This window comes from Octopus sinensis, linkage group LG29 (genome assembly GCF_006345805.1).
Source record: "Octopus sinensis linkage group LG29, ASM634580v1, whole genome shotgun sequence".
Lineage (NCBI taxonomy): Eukaryota > Metazoa > Mollusca > Cephalopoda > Octopoda > Octopodidae > Octopus > Octopus sinensis.
The window spans coordinates 9,345,618-9,362,904 of record NC_043025.1 but is presented as its reverse complement, the minus strand read 5'-3'; the positions used below and the strand labels follow the sequence as shown (position 1 = coordinate 9,362,904).

General features: G+C 37.4%; 3 protein-coding genes across 4 annotated transcripts in view; 2 read left to right on the top strand and 1 right to left on the bottom strand.

The window, feature by feature from the left end:
- Window positions 1-252: 252 nt before the first annotated feature.
- The window catches only part of LOC115226015 (serine/threonine-protein phosphatase 6 regulatory ankyrin repeat subunit B-like), a 27,845-nt gene continuing 10,810 nt past the window's right edge, over window positions 253-17,287 (top strand). Inside the window, 7 exon segments of the mRNA XM_036514925.1 lie at window positions 253-413; window positions 1,149-3,518; window positions 3,520-3,749; window positions 4,569-4,605; window positions 7,184-7,393; window positions 8,682-8,860; window positions 9,583-9,724. Coding sequence (XP_036370818.1) covers window positions 330-413; window positions 1,149-3,518; window positions 3,520-3,749; window positions 4,569-4,605; window positions 7,184-7,393; window positions 8,682-8,860; window positions 9,583-9,706 — 3,234 coding nt within the window. The 5' untranslated portion in view covers window positions 253-329 and the 3' untranslated portion in view covers window positions 9,707-9,724.
- Window positions 12,523-17,287, bottom strand: part of LOC115225948 (ankyrin-1-like) — a 33,616-nt gene continuing 28,851 nt past the window's right edge. The window contains exon 12 of one of the 2 annotated variants that reach the window (XM_036514929.1): window positions 12,523-12,598. The gene's annotated coding sequence lies outside the window, so the exon portion shown is untranslated. The remainder of the gene's footprint in view (window positions 12,599-17,287) is intronic. The other variant, XM_036514928.1, reaches the window with a different exon arrangement.
- The window catches only part of LOC118768411 (SCAN domain-containing protein 3-like), an 8,478-nt gene continuing 4,923 nt past the window's right edge, over window positions 13,733-17,287 (top strand). The window contains exons 1-2 of the mRNA XM_036514802.1: window positions 13,733-13,820; window positions 15,151-15,349. Of these exons, the coding sequence (XP_036370695.1) occupies window positions 13,733-13,820; window positions 15,151-15,349 (287 nt within the window). The remainder of the gene's footprint in view (window positions 13,821-15,150; window positions 15,350-17,287) is intronic.

The window sequence follows — 17,287 nt, the reverse complement described above, 5'->3', positions numbered from 1 at the left end:
CAAGCCCAACATGAACAGTATCTCCACCTGGCTGACCAACAGACTGTACATTCCAATATTCAGCGTTTACTTGTCACCAATCAGACTGTAATAAGCAGAGTAATGTAGCTGACCAAGAGACTCAACACAATGACTGTTGTTAGGTTTATTAGTGCCAGGAAGAACATCCAGATGTAAATAATACTTTAGATAAATTGAAATTTCTAATTTTTGTAATATTTTATGAGAAATGTGAGAAACACAGTCTTCTTTATATTGTTGTTTACCTCATTTTATAAGGTTTTGAAACTTTTGATTTCTTTCTTTTTCTAGCATATTTCCTTTAAAAGATGGAATTCGATGAGAATATAAGTAAACTTTTGCTTAGTGACACTCAATATATTAAAGAATATATTGAACAAAATTCACATAAAGTAAGTTGTTCTGTTGATTACCTTCTCAAAGTTGATTGTTATTTTATACACACCTGTGTTCCTAACTAACCACATATATTTGTCCATGATATTTCATTCCTTCCTTCACCCCCACCTTCTAATTCTCATTATCATTAGAGTTTATGAAAATTCAACCCAATCATGAAGCATGTCAGAGTTGATGGAATGTGAGTGAGAGAGAAGCCTGTCATCACACACTGCAACGGAGTATTCTGGCAGGAAATATTCAGTCCAAGAGATGAGAGACAGATGAAGTCAGTAGATGGATGGTGACTTTGTCATGACGTTCCCTTGCCATACACAGTTGAAAGTTCTTTTGGACGTCAGGAGTTATGCCAATTCTTTGTTCTGTCAAATGTATGAAAACATCAAATCTTTGATGAGTCTTAGATCACTCCCCACTACACACTCTCTTCACTTTTTTCCATTATCTAGACCCAATCCTTTGCTACAACACTGAAAGGAAGAGATTATAAATATACGTGTGTGTGTATTATCGACACACTCACATGTATATGTATCTATCTATACCTGTGAGTGTACCTGTCTATAAATACAATACAAATCTCATTTAATTACTCACCCCTAGAAACGCATCATTCCTCCTGTGTATGAGTCGAATACTTTATCTTCTGTTTCTGAGAATTGTGTAAGGCTTCTACCTTTCCTTTCCTAGCCACAAATTTTAGATTCTTTATTGTTATTTCTTTTCAGATAAATCAACAAAATAGAGATGGTGACACACTACTACATCTGGCCTGTGCTCTCGGACACACAGAAATTGCTGAACATCTGTTGCAGCAGCCTGACATTGATGTAAATGCTCCGAATAACGATCTGTACACACCACTACACCTGGCCTATGTCAAGGGACACGAAGAGACAGCTAAACATCTACTGCAGCACTCTGATATTGATGTAAATGCTAAGGATAGCGATCAGTGCACACCACTACACCCGGCCTGTGACAAGGGATACACGGAGACAGTTAAACATCTACTGCAGCAGTTTGTTATTAATGTAAATGCTAAGGATAGCGATCAGAACACACCACTACACCTGGCCTGTGTCAAGGGACACACGGAGACAGTTAAACATCTACTGCAGCAGATTGATATTAATGTAAATGCTAAGGATAACAATCAGTACACACCACTACACTGGGCCTGTGTCGAGGGATACACGGAGACAGTTAAACATCTACTGCAGCACTCTGATATTGATGTAAATGCCAAGGATAGCGGTCAGTACTCACCACTACACCGGGCCTGTGTCACGGGACACACAGAAACAGTTAAACATCTACTGAAGCACTCTGCTATTGATGTAAATGCTAAGGATAGAAATCAGTACACACCACTACACAGGGCCTCTGTCGAGGGACACACGGAGACAGTTAAACATCTACTGCAGCAGTTTGTTATTAATGTAAATGCTAAGGATAGCGATCAGAACACACCACTACACCTGGCCTGTGTCAAGGGATACACGGAGACAGTTAAACATCTACTGCAGCACCCTGATATTGATGTAAATGCTAAGGATAGCGATCAGAACACACCACTACACCTGACCTGTGTCAAGGGACACACAGAAACAGCTCAACATCTACTGCAGCACCATGCTATTGATGTAAATGCTAAGGATAGATGTCAGAACACACCCCTTCACTTGGCTTGTTGGGATCGACGCACGGAGACAGTTAAACATCTACTGCAGCACTCTGATATTGATGTAAATGCTAAGGATAACAATCAGTACACACCACTACACCGGGCCTCTGTCGAGGGACACACGGAGACAGTTAAACATCTACTGCAGCACACTGATATTGATGTAAAGGCTAGGGATGACTATGGGGCCACACCACTACACTGGGCCTGTGTCGAGGGATACACGGAGACAGTTAAACATCTACTGCAGCACTCTGATATTGAGGTAAATTCTAAAGATAGCAATCAGTACACACCACTACACTGGGCCTGTGTCGAGGGATACACGGAGACAGTTAAACATCTATTGCAGCATTCTGATATTGATGTAAATGCTAAGGACAACTATTGGGTCACACCCCTACACTGGGCTTGCCTCAGGGGACACACGGAGACAGTTAAACATCTACTGCAGCACTCTGATATTAATGTGAATGCTAAGAAGAACGATAAGTACACACCACTACACCTGGCTTGGGACGAGGGATACACGGAGACAGTTAAACATCTACTGCAGCACTCTGATATTAATGTAAATGCTATGGCGACCAATAGGATCACAGCCCTACACTGGGCTTGTCTCAGGGGACACACGGAGACAGTTAAGCATCTACTGCAGCATTCTGATATTGATGTAAATGCTAAGGATAGCAATCAGGACACACCACTACACCGGGCAAGGGGCATGGGACACACGGAGATAGTTAATCTCTTACTGCATCACTCTGATAATGAAGTAAATGTTGAGGATTGTGATCAGTGCACAGAACTACAATGGGCCTGTGGCATGGGATACACGGATACAGTTAAACATCTACTGCAGCACTCTGATATTGATGTAAATGCTAAGGACAATAAACAGTACACACCACTACACCGGGCCTGTGTCAAGGGACACACGGAGACAGTTAAACATCTACTGCAGCACTCTGATATTAATGTAAATGCTAAGGATATAGATCAGTGCACACCACTCCACCAGGCCTGTGACAAGGGACACACAGATACAGTTAAGCATCTACTGCAGCACTCTGATATTGACGTAAATGCTGTGAATAAAAAAGGGCACACACCACTCCACCAGGCCTGTGCCGAGGGACACACGGAGACAGTTAAGCATCTACTGCAGCACTCTGATATTGACGTAAATGCTGTGAATAAAAAAGGGCACACACCACTCCACCAGGCCTGTGCCGAGGGACACACGGAGACAGTTAAGCATCTACTGCAGCTCTCTGCTATTGATGTAAATGCTGTGAATAAAAAAGGGCACACACCACTCCACCAGGCCTGTGCCGAGGGACTCACGGAGACAGTTAAGCATCTACTGCAGCACTCTGCTATTGATGTAAATGCTAAGGATAGCAATCAGCACACCACTCCACCAGGCCTGTAACAAGGGACACACAGATACAGTTAAGCATTTACTGAAGCACCCTGCTATTGATGTAAACACTGAGGCTACCAATGGGTACACACCACTCCACCAGGCCTGGGACAAGGGACACACGGATACAGTTAATCTCTTACTGCAGCATCCGAGCATTGATTACTATAAAAGAGATAAATCTGGTAACACACTACTCCATCAGGCAGTTCTAAGGTGAGTCAGCATCATGGGTCATCCTTCTTCTTCTTTCTCTCTCTTACTGTAATGACACTACCATCTACTTTATTCAGTAATCACCGCCATATTTATTGTTATTGTTGTTCTTGCTGTTGTTGTTGTAGTTGTTTTTGTTGTTGTTGTTGTTGTCCCTGACTAGATCTTTCACTTCATCTCATTCTCCATTACCACAACATCACATGTTCAAATCCTCTCTCTTACTTTTACTCCACATAAAACACCATACTTCTCCCTCCCTCCCTCTCTCTCTTTCTCTCTCTCTCTCTCTTCTCTCTCTTCCTGTCTTGTAATGTCCCTCTTTCCTCTGACCCAGGGTTAAATACAGAATCATCCCCTACAAGTATTTACTGTTTATGTTCCAAGCTGAAATAATTCCAGAGTCGATATAATCTATACCAGTAATATCTAAGGGTTCATTTAATATCAAACAGTAATATTCAAGGATTCTAACCTCTTCCTGTTTCTGGATACTGCTGGATACAATACCTTGTGTTATTTATTTACGACCCTTTGTATCCTGAGTTCAAATCCTGCTGAGGTCAACTTGTTGTTCGTTGTACCATAGAACACATTGTGGTGTTTATTCAGATGTATATATATATGATTAATCAACTGGTTAGAGTGTATATATCGATTATATTTATGTGTGTCTATATAATTATTGATGTAAACAGGTTGTAGGTAGCTCATTAAATCTGTTTTCATTAATTAAATACCTAACAAATATTAATTATCTCAACCTCTATGATTTTCGTATTTTTTAATATTTTTCTTTCTTCTTTGAATAACTTTCAGACAAAGCTATGATGTAGTCACGTTGATGCTATCCCAGGTTAGTTTTTTAATGACTAGATTATACGAAATGTGTACAAGATTATTATGAAATTAACACAAATATATCACAAAAAATTATCTTTTGATATATATATATATATATATATATATATATATATATATATGTATGTATGTATGTATGTATGTATGTGTGTATGTATGTATGTATGTATGTATGTATGTATGTATATCACACACACACTTACATGAATATATTTCTCCTCAAATCCATAAAGTACACCAACATAGGTAAATATATTACGATTGTCAACCTGTATGTTAAAAGCATCTCATTATAGCTGAGATGGAATGCCATAGGATACCAAATCTAGTTGAAGAACAGGAACCAAACAAGCAATTGTTCTTCTGCATCACTGAAAAATATAATAAAATGAAGAATTGTTGAGATTTGATAAGTGAGGAATATATTAATGTCATAAACTAATTTGAAGAACGGTTGGTATATTTATAACTAATTAATTTGTTCTCTTGTAATTAAAACCTCTCTCACTGTTATCAACAGGCTACGATACTTAAAGAGATATCGTCTGTATGTGTGTTTGTGTATATAAATGTATATACATGTATGTATGCATGTATGTGAAGATTTGTATATTTTATGTATGTATTCTCATGCATGTAGTTGCATTCCACCAGTATTCTATTTTATTATGAGCAGCTATGGCTTCCACCATATTGTGGGTTCTTGTTTCTTTCCCCTCGGGATTATCATTCCAACAGATTTCATTATAGAGTGTCCTAGCTACAACATCATGCCTCATTAGTAGATAATACCATAATGATTGGTGTTAAGCCTCTTCTTTATGTATAAAGTAGAGGTGGTCTACATCACTGTTTATGTGTGAAATTATGTGTGCTTGTTAGTATTTTTCACATCAATGGCTCGGAGCACATCAAGCATCCAATCAAGCAACCCAAGTATGAGTACTGGCACTGCAAACACATTGTGGGCCACTGTTTTATTGAATGCAGAGAGTTCTGAGGTCCAAATTGTCTTTATACAGCTGTAATATTCTTTAGTGACACGTGCTTTGTTACAGGTGCCATTGTAAGATATATTTTCATCCACCCCTAGATACCTGTAACATACCTCGTCAGATACAGGGGAAACAGTGAAGTCATTGATGGAGATGTTACTAGTCTGCTACTGAGTGTAAAAGATTTAAGAGAAACCTCGAGTACAAGAGACATGCGACGTAGTGTACAAGAGAGAAGACTGCATTGCTATGGCCATGTGAGGTGTACGAATGAGGACAGTTGCATAAAAATTGCTGATCTGTAACTAGGGAGGGAAACTGCAGAAGGGGTTGATCCAGGAAGATGTGGGACAAATTTGTGAGAAATGATTTTACATACAATCTGTCCTTTCTAAAAACTCCCCCACATCGCATCCTCCCATCACCCATGATCATCACCTGCTGCAGGCCCCTCCACTCTACCTCACATGCCTATCTGCACTCAATACCCCCCACACACATTATCTACCAATACCCCACCTCCCCAGCCACTCCAGTTTCTTCCTCCATCATTTGCTACAGTCCCCTCCTCCCCATCTCTAAACATCTTCCCTCACACTCTTATGACACATCACCTTCTATCTCCTTTCTACTACTTATACTCCCCCTCCCCACCTTTCCCTTAGTGTAGGCACCAATGCATTTCCACCCCCATCTATTTCTATCTCTCTATTTTCTCCCTAACCCCCCTTCCCTCCTCCGTCCTTGTCCTAATGAGGCAGGCAAGAACTCCTCTATAGTAAGACAACTATCTCTGTCCCCCTGTCATGCTCGAACCTCCTGACTGGTACACAGCCACTTCCCTCAGTTTCATTTCTTCCTTCAGCTGAGAAGTCTTTGTCTTGCAAGTTATTTGGTCACCCTGCTGGTGCTGGTGCCACGTAAAAGCACTCGTGCTGGGGCGCCCAGTCCACTCTTTTCCTTTTGTAGTTTACTTTGTACCTTCTCACATTGTTCTGGCCTTACAAAACAAATCTCTTTGAAGTTATACCACAAATACAGACATACATATGATGTGAGTTGTCTCACTTGCCTATGACTTACTTTCATGTGTTTTTAACACCACCAGACACATTGAGAATATATTCTCTCACACCTAAAAATGCAACCAGCCGAAGAACTTAACGACACACACTCCATGTTTGTGCGTTCGATTTTGCTTTGACATAAATTTTATGAACCCCTTATTAATTTAGTAACATCAAAATTATACGCAAGTCCTAAAGGTCTTCTTTATTAAACTTAACCTGCTAATCTTGTGTTCGGTCCATTTGAACTACCCTAAATTTTACTTCAGTGAGGGATAAACGTAGATTAGACTGAACCAATCTGTTTATTACATCTTAATAGATGTATCATGTCTCTTAAACACACTCATAGTAAGTTATAGAGGGACCTTATGCAAGGCTAACTTCACTGACAAACATGAAATGTACACGATCGGTTTGATCAAGTACCCAGTAGAAGGCAGTAATGACACATTGATAGCCACCCTGGTTTTCATGTAAATTTTCATTCTCTCTTTTTACTTCGACAAAGGATTCAGTGAAATTGAACATAACAAACTGGGATGGTATAACACCATTTCTTCAAGCTGTCTCTTGCGGCAACTTCAGAATAATGCAGGAATTCATTTCTAAAGGAGCAGACGTAAATGTGGTCGATAATATCGGAAACAATTGTCTTCACCTTGCGGTGAGGAAAAAGGAGTTCCATTCTGAGGATGAATCCTTAACTGTCTTGGATAAGGTAAGTTTTAGAATTATTTGTAAATATATATATACGTGTGGATTTATTTATAAGAGATAGAAAGAGAAACAGAGAGACATGATGGCAACCTTTAGAATGCAAGTGCCATGATAAATACATCCATTCCATTCTATGAGGGATTCTGAAAAAACAGCTCCCTGTCTTACTTCTTGTACACAATATTTATCCTCTGGCTTCATGTGGACATGTCATAACAATATTGAATGTTAGAACACTAGAGATTGGATACAATAAAGCAATATACATACATACGTACGTACATACATACATATATATATATATATATGGATCAAATAGTTTAATGATCCAAACTGTTTTGATCCATACATGTAACTTCCAATGAATTGGTTGAGTGCCCCTCTCTCATTTGTTCACTTACTTTCACTCACATACATGTGTGTGTGTGTGTGTGAGTGTGTGTGTGTTTGTGTGTGTGTGTATGCGTGTGTGTGTATGTGTGTGAAAATACAAATACATCAACATCTAACCATCAGTAGATTTAACAGTATTTACTGTTAAATTTTGCGCACTTAGAGCAACTCACTGATTCCCACATGAGTAACGGTCTCTACAGATGTGTGACTGTATTTCAGACATTTGATGGTCATCTTTGTGTTGTGGTAATGTCCACTTTGGTAAAAAAATCTCCTGGCAGTCAAATGCCCTTCTCCCTCCATTGCTGGAATTGTCTGTCAGACTAACAGTTTCCACAGTTTATCAAATATAATGTGTTGGTGTGTTGCCTCAACCGTGACACCAATTCTTACTTCTTTTACTTCACCTTCATCACCCAAAGATGTTTCTTTAATAATTATGGAAACATTGTTGATATATTTGGATAAGTCTGTGTGGTGTTGGTTTTGTTACATCTGAAGAAATTGCTATGTCTTAGGTGTTCTTTGTTGTTTCTGATATAACATATATGTTTTGTTATCTTGTTGTGTTCATCATCATCATCGTCCTCATCGTCGCGATCATCACCATCACAACCACCACCATCACCCTTATCATCATCATCATCGTCATCATCATCATCATTTAATGCCAATCGTCTATGCTGACAGGGGTTGTATTAATATACACAATATTCTTCCCAAAGTATTTCTGTTGCTGTGTCCAGTTGCCTTCATCAAGCCACTTGCATAGATAGGTATTTTATTATTGTGATATTTGTTCCATTATATTTCTTGTATTTGACTTGATGTTATGATTTTGTTTGTATTTGTGTACTATTGTACTCGTCCTTTTTATATTTCATCATTTGTAGTACTACAAAAAGCTCCAGCTTAGCAAAGGAGGCAAGCTTTCAAGCCTAGCAGTGGCTTGTTTTCTGGCCGACAATGGAGCCAACTTTTACCACAGAAACGTATGGAATGTGATGCCGCTGGATCTTATCAACGATACAAATTTAAAGGAAAAAATTAAAGCACTTTTCCCACCACCATTGTAAGTATTCTCTAACAATGACAAGACTAAGCAGAGAATTTTCTATTTTGTACACAATTATGTTCATATGTTTTGTTTAGTTTTAATTCTCCCAATACGTTATTCTGTGTTTTGACCAAAGACCACATCATCTTTTCATCATCTTTTACACACATCGTTTCATCATCTTTTTCACACTAATCACAAACCAGAAGTGCCTATTGGCCTCCTGCAATAGAGAACAGTCGCCATATTTCATTCATTAATCGAATACCTCTGATTTTTGCTTTAATATCTGCAATTTCGATGCTCAATTCGGAAATCCCTCATCGACTATCCGTAATTTCCTTGTGGATGGACTGCTTTTGTTTGACAGCAATAGTTGGAAAAGACACACAGGTCAGGCACTGAAATTGTGGGTTGGGCCATTTCCTATATTCCATCCATCATAGAACCATTTTTTACCTTTTTCTTGGACTGGGATCATCAAGAGATTACTTGTGCATTGAAGGCAGATAGAAGCATGACTTTTACTGCATTCAACTCATGAATTTTCAAAAGGGTTCTAGGGTTTTGTACAGATATCATTTGCATTTATGTAATTATTTAAAAAAGATTTTTTGTTGTACTTTTGCTGGTTCTTGTAGTATCTCGTAATAATCTGTACTCTAAACATGTACTCAATGCAATATTTGTTATAAATGAATATCATCAGTGTTATGCCTCTATGTTTTGTTCAACAGATGTCTGCTGTGTAAATCTAGTGAAGCTACAGTGACGTTTCAACCATGTGAGCACACTGTTACATGTAAAGATTGCTGTTCAGAAATGAGCCTAAAAATTGTCCCAAGTGTCAACAAGTTATAGTTGACAAACGTGGATTCGGTAAAATACTATTTGATGATCTGTCTGTTTTCTCATTGACTTTATGCTGTTGAATAATATACTTCATGTTACTATGTAGAGTCACACCTGTCATAAATGTAGCAGATTTATGATAAAAGTGTCTTTTCTCTTTGTGATACTTTATCAATCACCTCATCCACCAAACTTCGTCTTCGTCCAATACAAGGTTTGCTTCACTTCAAGAGGATACTGTTTGCAAGATAAGACTAATGAGTGATACTGCAAGTTAAACGGCGACTAACAGAAATATTAATAGCTGCCAGATTCCCTCAGTAAATATCATGTTTTTTACAGTCAATTGTGAGTGATTAGAGGGCTTAATGATTTATCAGTATCTGATAAAAGACAATGTTACTTACAAGAACATCAGAATGATTTTTGGTAAAATAGAAGATTCAATGAGAAAATCTCAACTGAGCGATTAAAGAACAACATTAGAGGCTTTGATTGCTTAATTAATTGTTTTGCTTAATGAATTGTGTTGCTTAATGAATTGTTTTGTGTTGCTGTGAATGTTTATTTGGTGAAAGATGGCATCGATAGTTTCAACATATTTTGCAAAGTTATCCTCCAGAAATTCTTCATAATTTATCATGTTATGAAAATGCTAAACAATAATATTAGTCCACTGTTTGATCTGAGATGTCATCTCTTGTTAGGGTACGTACCCGGAATGTCTCAGGTTAGGACATATATTGTTGTGATAAATTAAAAAAATTACAATATTAATCCTAAGAGAATTGATCGTTAAATTAATTTCACTGAATGTCTTGACTGTAATGAACTGTGAACATATGTTTACATATAAACAAAGTATTTATGTTCACGTATAAAATATACAAAGAGGAATAGAATAGGAATTCCTAATGTGATTTGAACACACAACTCCTTATTTGTAACCATATATAATCAACACTTGCTACATGATTTGAATAACACTTTCCATCCATATTTATACTCATTCTTATTGGTTTTTAGATTATATTAATGTTAATACAAACACACTTTTCTGTGTTTTTTAACTGTTGGTTTTATTTCCGTTCTTACGTTTAAATTGAATCTTGGAACCTGGTCGTTGTTATTTGACTGGTGAAAGAAATTATTGTAAGTATTTGGTACTGGCCCTGGTACCATTTTTCTGTGATTGCTCATGGAACTACTATAATATCAACTGTTCTCAGATACAATCTATATAGAAAACTGGCACTCCATCGGTTAGGAGGATGAGAGATCCAGTTTGCTAATCAAGGAAACAGGCTGCTCATGAAAGTAACGTGAAAGTGGCTGAGTACTCCACAGATATATGAACCCTTAATCTAATACTCAGGGGGATTCATCATAACACAGAATGTGAAAAGGCCAACCCTTTCAATAACTGGTAGGACTCATTTTTGTCAGCTGAGTGGAGGCGAGGAGTGTGGAATATAGTGTCTTGCTCAAGGACATGACATACCGCCAAGAATTGAAATTACGACCTTATTGCCATGAGCCGAATGCCCTAAACATTAAGCCACACACCTCACAATCTATAGAGATATCTTTATAATGATAATTACATACCCCTTTTCTCAGCTTATATACAATCTGTATTGATATCATTATAACGATGGTCAGATATCCCTTTGTCAGGGTATATAAAATCTATATAGATATCATTATAACGATGGTCAGATATCCCTTTGTCAGGTTATATATAATCTATAGATAACATTATAATGGGAGTCACGTATCCCTCAGTCAGATTATATATAATCTATATATATATCATTATAATGATGGTCAAATATCCCTTTGTCAATGTATATAAAATCTATATAGATATCACTATAACGATGGTCAGATATCCCTTTGTCAGGTTATATATAATCTATAGATAACATTATAATAGGAGTTACGTATCCCTCAGTCAGATTATATATAATCTATATAGATATCATTATAATGATGGTCAAATATCCCTTTGTCAGGGTATATAAAATCTATATAGATATCATTATAACGATGGTCAGATATCCCTTTGTCAGGTTATATATAATCTATAGATAACATTATAATGGGAGTCACGTATCCCTCAGTCAGAATATATATAATCTATATAGATATCATTATAATGATGGTCAAATATCCCTTTGTCAAGGTATATAAAGTCTATATAAATATCACTATAACGATGGTCAGATATCCCTTTGTCAGGTTATATATAATCTATAGATAACATTATAATGGGAGTCACGTATCCCTCACTCAGATTATATATAATCTATATAGATATCATTATAACGATGGTTAGATATCCTTTTGACATGTTATATACAATCTCTATAGATATCAAGTATTGCAATGCCAGGCAATGTGCTACTGTACTAGCCGTATACCTCATTAACATGATAATTAATTAGCTATTATTGATTGATAGTCTTACAATTGTATGTCTGAAACGTAACCTTATTTTGTCATAACGCCACCTTGTTCGCTCACCTAACAGTTTATTCCATGTAAATATTTTGTTTTATTTGGGTCCAGTACCGCATCCCTACAAACTGGGGTCATTGACCCTTATAGTCCAGTAATGTCCAGATGTGATTGTGTCTTGACATGATTTCACATGGAACAAAAAGTGAAATATTTGTTTATATTTATGCGATACTAATTAGATATAATTTCTAAAGTCTAATAATGACATTAATTTATTATCTCATTATAATTAGCATTATTGACAAGTGTGGTATAATAGTGGTGGAGGAATGGGGTGTGGGTAGGGTTACATATTCCTTGTAAATTTGTTCTTATATTAACAATAACATCAGACACACTGTTTCTGTCACTGAAGCCTTTTGACCGTCGAAGAAAGTTCTATCACCATCATAATCATCATCATCATCATCATCATCATCATCATTTGAATTAAGCAGAAAATGAGAAGAATGTTGGTTAGTGAAGTGTAGAGATGTGAGGAAAATGCCATGCCATTGATTTGGCACAGATATAAGAAAGGAAAGATAAAACTAAGAACAGTGTTATCAAGTGATAATTAAATGTGATAATTTCTACATTATATGATTATCGATGATATTTTAATAGAGACAAATAAATTCTTTTATATATAAATAAATTATAGCATGATGCATAAAAGTTGGAACTATTTATTTCAGTGTCCCTAAAATTGAAGGAGATACATATTCAAAAGGTTGCAAATAAGTTAGGGAGTAAATGGCGAGAAGTTGGTGAGTATATAATGCCTAATTGATTTTTATAAATTTTGCCTTCCCTTAAGCTTTTGTTTGTTAGAATGATTGAGAACAGTTTCCATTCTTTTAATTTCCAATTGAAAGTTTAGCTGTTAAGTAATTCTATGAAAGAAACTTCATAAAATCGAGTTTACATGGTTGGTACAATGGATTAATTAGAAGACACAAAAGATTTAATATTCTCTTTTAAAGTAGGGATCTAAAATATGTTGTTGTTTATGTACAAACAGATGAGTTAATGTCAATGATTTTGTTTCTTTAGATTTTTACTAAGTTCACTGGTAGGTTGTTGTTGTTGTTGATGCAGATATCTGCCTTAATCTGGCAGACGTCGTCAGAAGAAAAGTGTTCCAGGTGTGACATCATTCTTTCCCTTAGGAGAAGAGGACCACATTATCAAATGCAACGTCGTTAACCCAAGAGTGGGCAGTTTGTGTGACATTTTATTTGTCAGCAAGGATAACAAACAGCTCCCCGCACAGTTTGCCACCTCATTTTTTCTCTAATCCCATTGCTTTCAGAATAGTCTCCTCCACTCCTAACTATGTCACCTAGGTAACAGAAACTGTCGTCCATGCCTTTCACAGTTGTTCTTACAACTAAATATTCCTGTATATCTACTACTCACAAACACCTTCCTCTCCATCAACCTACCTCTGACCTCACATTACTTATTGTGTGCATTGAGTACACAGTTTAGAATCCCCATTAACCCCTTCTACCTTCCTGCTTATCAAATATGATAACTTCCCAGATGATGGAGATGTTGGTAGATGCAGTGATTCCTTCAGGCCCTAAGCGTCTGCATGTGTATGGTGTAGATGATGGTGACTTCTGTCTTCTTTCCTACAAAACTAAAACTCTTCTCTTTGCCAGCTTTACTCTAAAACCTCTCCATTATCGACTTCTCTCTAAATTGTGGCATTGTTCCAGTAAAAGAAATACTTATTACGAATCATGAACCCAGAACGGTTAATCTGGTGTCTTCCAAAATATATAACGTATATTTTGTACTCTGCGTAGTTGAAATCATTCTCGTATCATATCTATTTGTATATTAATTGGTTGATGTGTTGTAATTACTATTTAGTGAGAGTAGGAGTAGAAGCACTGATGACTATTTCAGGTGTTGATCATGTGATGAGACCAAGCAGCCGAAATGGGATTCCTCTAAAGGGTCTCTGGTGTTAGGTTGCTCAAAAGATGCACACAACGCAGAGATCTGGAAGTCTCTTCAGGTTGAGCGACTAAATCTCTACAGTTCTGCTTCTACAGATATCAGATTAGAATGTTGCAGGAAAGAACTGCAAGATGGATTCTTCAAGCTGAACCAAATGGCAGAAGACTTAGCAGCAGATCAAGAATGAGATGGTTGGATAATATCCATAGTCTCTGTTGTGGAGGCACATGGACTAGTGGTTAGAGCGGTCGAGGGATCGCGGGTTCGAATCTCAGACCAGGCGATGTGTGTGTTTATGAGCGAAAACCTCTAATCTCCAAGCGGCTCCGGCAGAGGGTAATGGCGAAAATTCTGCTGAAACTTTCGCCACAACTTTCTCTCACTCTTTCCTCCTGCATCTTGCAGCAGCTCACCTGCGATGGAACGGCGTTCCGTCCAGGTGGGGAACCTATACGTCAAGAAACCGGGAAACCGGCTCTTATGAGCCAGGCATGGCTCGAGAAGGAACAAAAAAAAATAGTCTCTCTTGGTTATACTTGGGAATCTTGCCACGAAGACTAATGATAATTGCTTTTGATAGGAGCCTATGAAGGAGGGGCCTGAATACCCTCCCAGGAATAGAAGGCAGAGAAAATGCAACGATGGATGAAATGGTGTCAAAGTTGGTGACACTTTTGCCTATGCAAACCATTTTCCTGCCATCTGTTTACCATAAATTTTCTCAAGAGTAATTTTCAATTAATTTCCTTTAATTTCTTCTCCATCTTTATCTTTTATTTCAACTTCTTTGTTAACTTTTAATCACGATTCTGAGAAATTGAGAACACTGTCTTATATTATTCATGTTTCTTAATTATTGTTAAAATTTCTCAACTGATATAATTTCTTTGTTATAATTTATTACAAACTACAGAACACGTCTTTTATTTTATTGTTGATGTTGTTGCAATTATTTCTTATTGTTGTATGTTTTGCAGGTGATATTTTAGGAATTAAAAATGTCCAGTTGGAAAAGATCAAGATTGAAAATTTAAATAACAGTACAGAACAGAGCTTCCAGATGCTCCGCAAATGGTCGGCAACTTGTGCTCCAGAAGAATTCACATTCACAACACTCAGAGAAGCTCTTCTGAAAGCTGAGTGCTTGGACGTACTTGAATATCAACCTCAGACAGAGTGAATTTCTGTGTAAATACTGTTTATTTAGTCCCCGGTCAACCAGACAGAGATCTGTGATAGGGTGGGGATGGCATTCCAGCCATGACCACTCTGTCTTTATCCTTAATGTAGAGGAGCCAGAAACATATTGTCAACATTATTCTTCTTTTAGATGATAATTTGTAAATTGATGTGGATTTGGCTACTACCTCTAGCAGATCTAACCACCACATAGAGACCTCTTTACTTGTTTAGTTCCCTTGTTAGAGATTAACTTTTGAAATAAAGATAAACTTTTGAAATGTTCATTTGTTGTTGTTGTTGTTGCTATTGTTGAATATCTAAACACCTTCCTAAACTCTTCTGTTGCTATAAAGACAGTTTTAATATCCTATGGTATATTCATAGTTATCTCCCTTCATTTCTAGCTTAGAGTAGAATAACTGATATATATATATATATATATATCGAAATCTGCCTTTCAGCTCCTGACCCTCGTCGTGTTAACATCGTTGTTCTTCGTCCGCCGCTATAAAGGCTTTTTCCAATGCGCCAGAGAAAAAATTTGTTTGCTTGTTATCAGTCGTAAGACACTTTTTGTTTTCACCGTTAATGCTTCTGTATTTCATGTTTCTGTATTCCATTATTGTTTTTTGTTTTTTTATATCTGTCCCTTTTGCTGTCCTGGTGTTCGTATGCATTCGATCCTTCTTCCAGGAAATCTACGCTTCCAGCTTAGTTTTTCTTGGAGGGCTGGCCGTGATCTAGTAATCTCAAGATTAATCAGCCGAAATTACTACGATGATCCGGTTCTTGACTGAAGACTGAGGGGTTCGAATGTCCTGTCCATGTTTATTGTATCGTCTTCTATGAGTTATACGTTCTTGTCCATGTTGTATTTTTCTACATACCTTAACATATATTCCAGGCGCCCCGTACCCCCTTTATCATTAATGTGAACACATATTCTTAATAATTGGTACGACTCTGTTTGTCTCTCTCTCTCTCTCATTTTTACTTTCTCTCTATTCATCTTCTCTTTCCTCTGATCCTTTGGTCTAGTCTTCCACTACCCTCCTATTTCTTTGTCTCGCTCTGCACTCACAGGTCATTCTTCGACACCCATCCCTTCTCCTCTCTGATTCCTTCTTTCTCTCTCTTCTCTCTCTTTGTTGCGTTTTGTCCCCCTTTTCTCTCTCTCTCTTCCTTTGCTTCTCTTTCTTTTCTTTTCCCTCTTCTCTGTCACGTGACTGTTGGCCGAAATCTGCCTTTCAGCTCCTGACCCTCGTCGTGTTAACATCGTTGTTCTTCGTCCGCCGCTATAAAGGCTTTTTCCAATGCGCCAGAGAAAAAATTTGTTTGCTTGTTATCAGTCGTAAGACACTTGTTGTTTTCACCGTTAATGCTTCTGTATTTCATGTTTCTGTATTCCATTATTGTTTTTTGTCTTTTTATATCTGTCCCTTTTGCTGTCCTGGTGTTCGTATGCATTCGATCCTTCTTCCAGGAAATCTACGCTTCCAGCTTAGTTTTTCTTGGAGGGCTGGCCGTGATCTAGTAATCTCAAGATTAATCAGCCGAAATTACTACGATGATCCGGTTCTTGACTGAAGACTGAGGGGTTCGAATGTCCTGTCCATGTTTATTGTATCGTCTTCTATGAGTTATACGTTCTTGTCCATGTTGTATTTTTCTACATACCTTAATATATATATATATATATATATATATATATATATGGGGAGGGGGAAGCTGGTATGCACGGGTGACTGCTGGTCTTCTATAAAAAAACCCTGCTCGGACTTATGCCTTGGAGGATAATTTCTTGGCTCAATCCCAAGGTCATTCATGGCTGAAGGAGATCTTTACCGTTTTTGGAAAACCCACAGCGACCCCGCTTCATTACAAATAACTTCAGATAATGAAAATTAATTCGTTTTCCCTACAATACTTCAT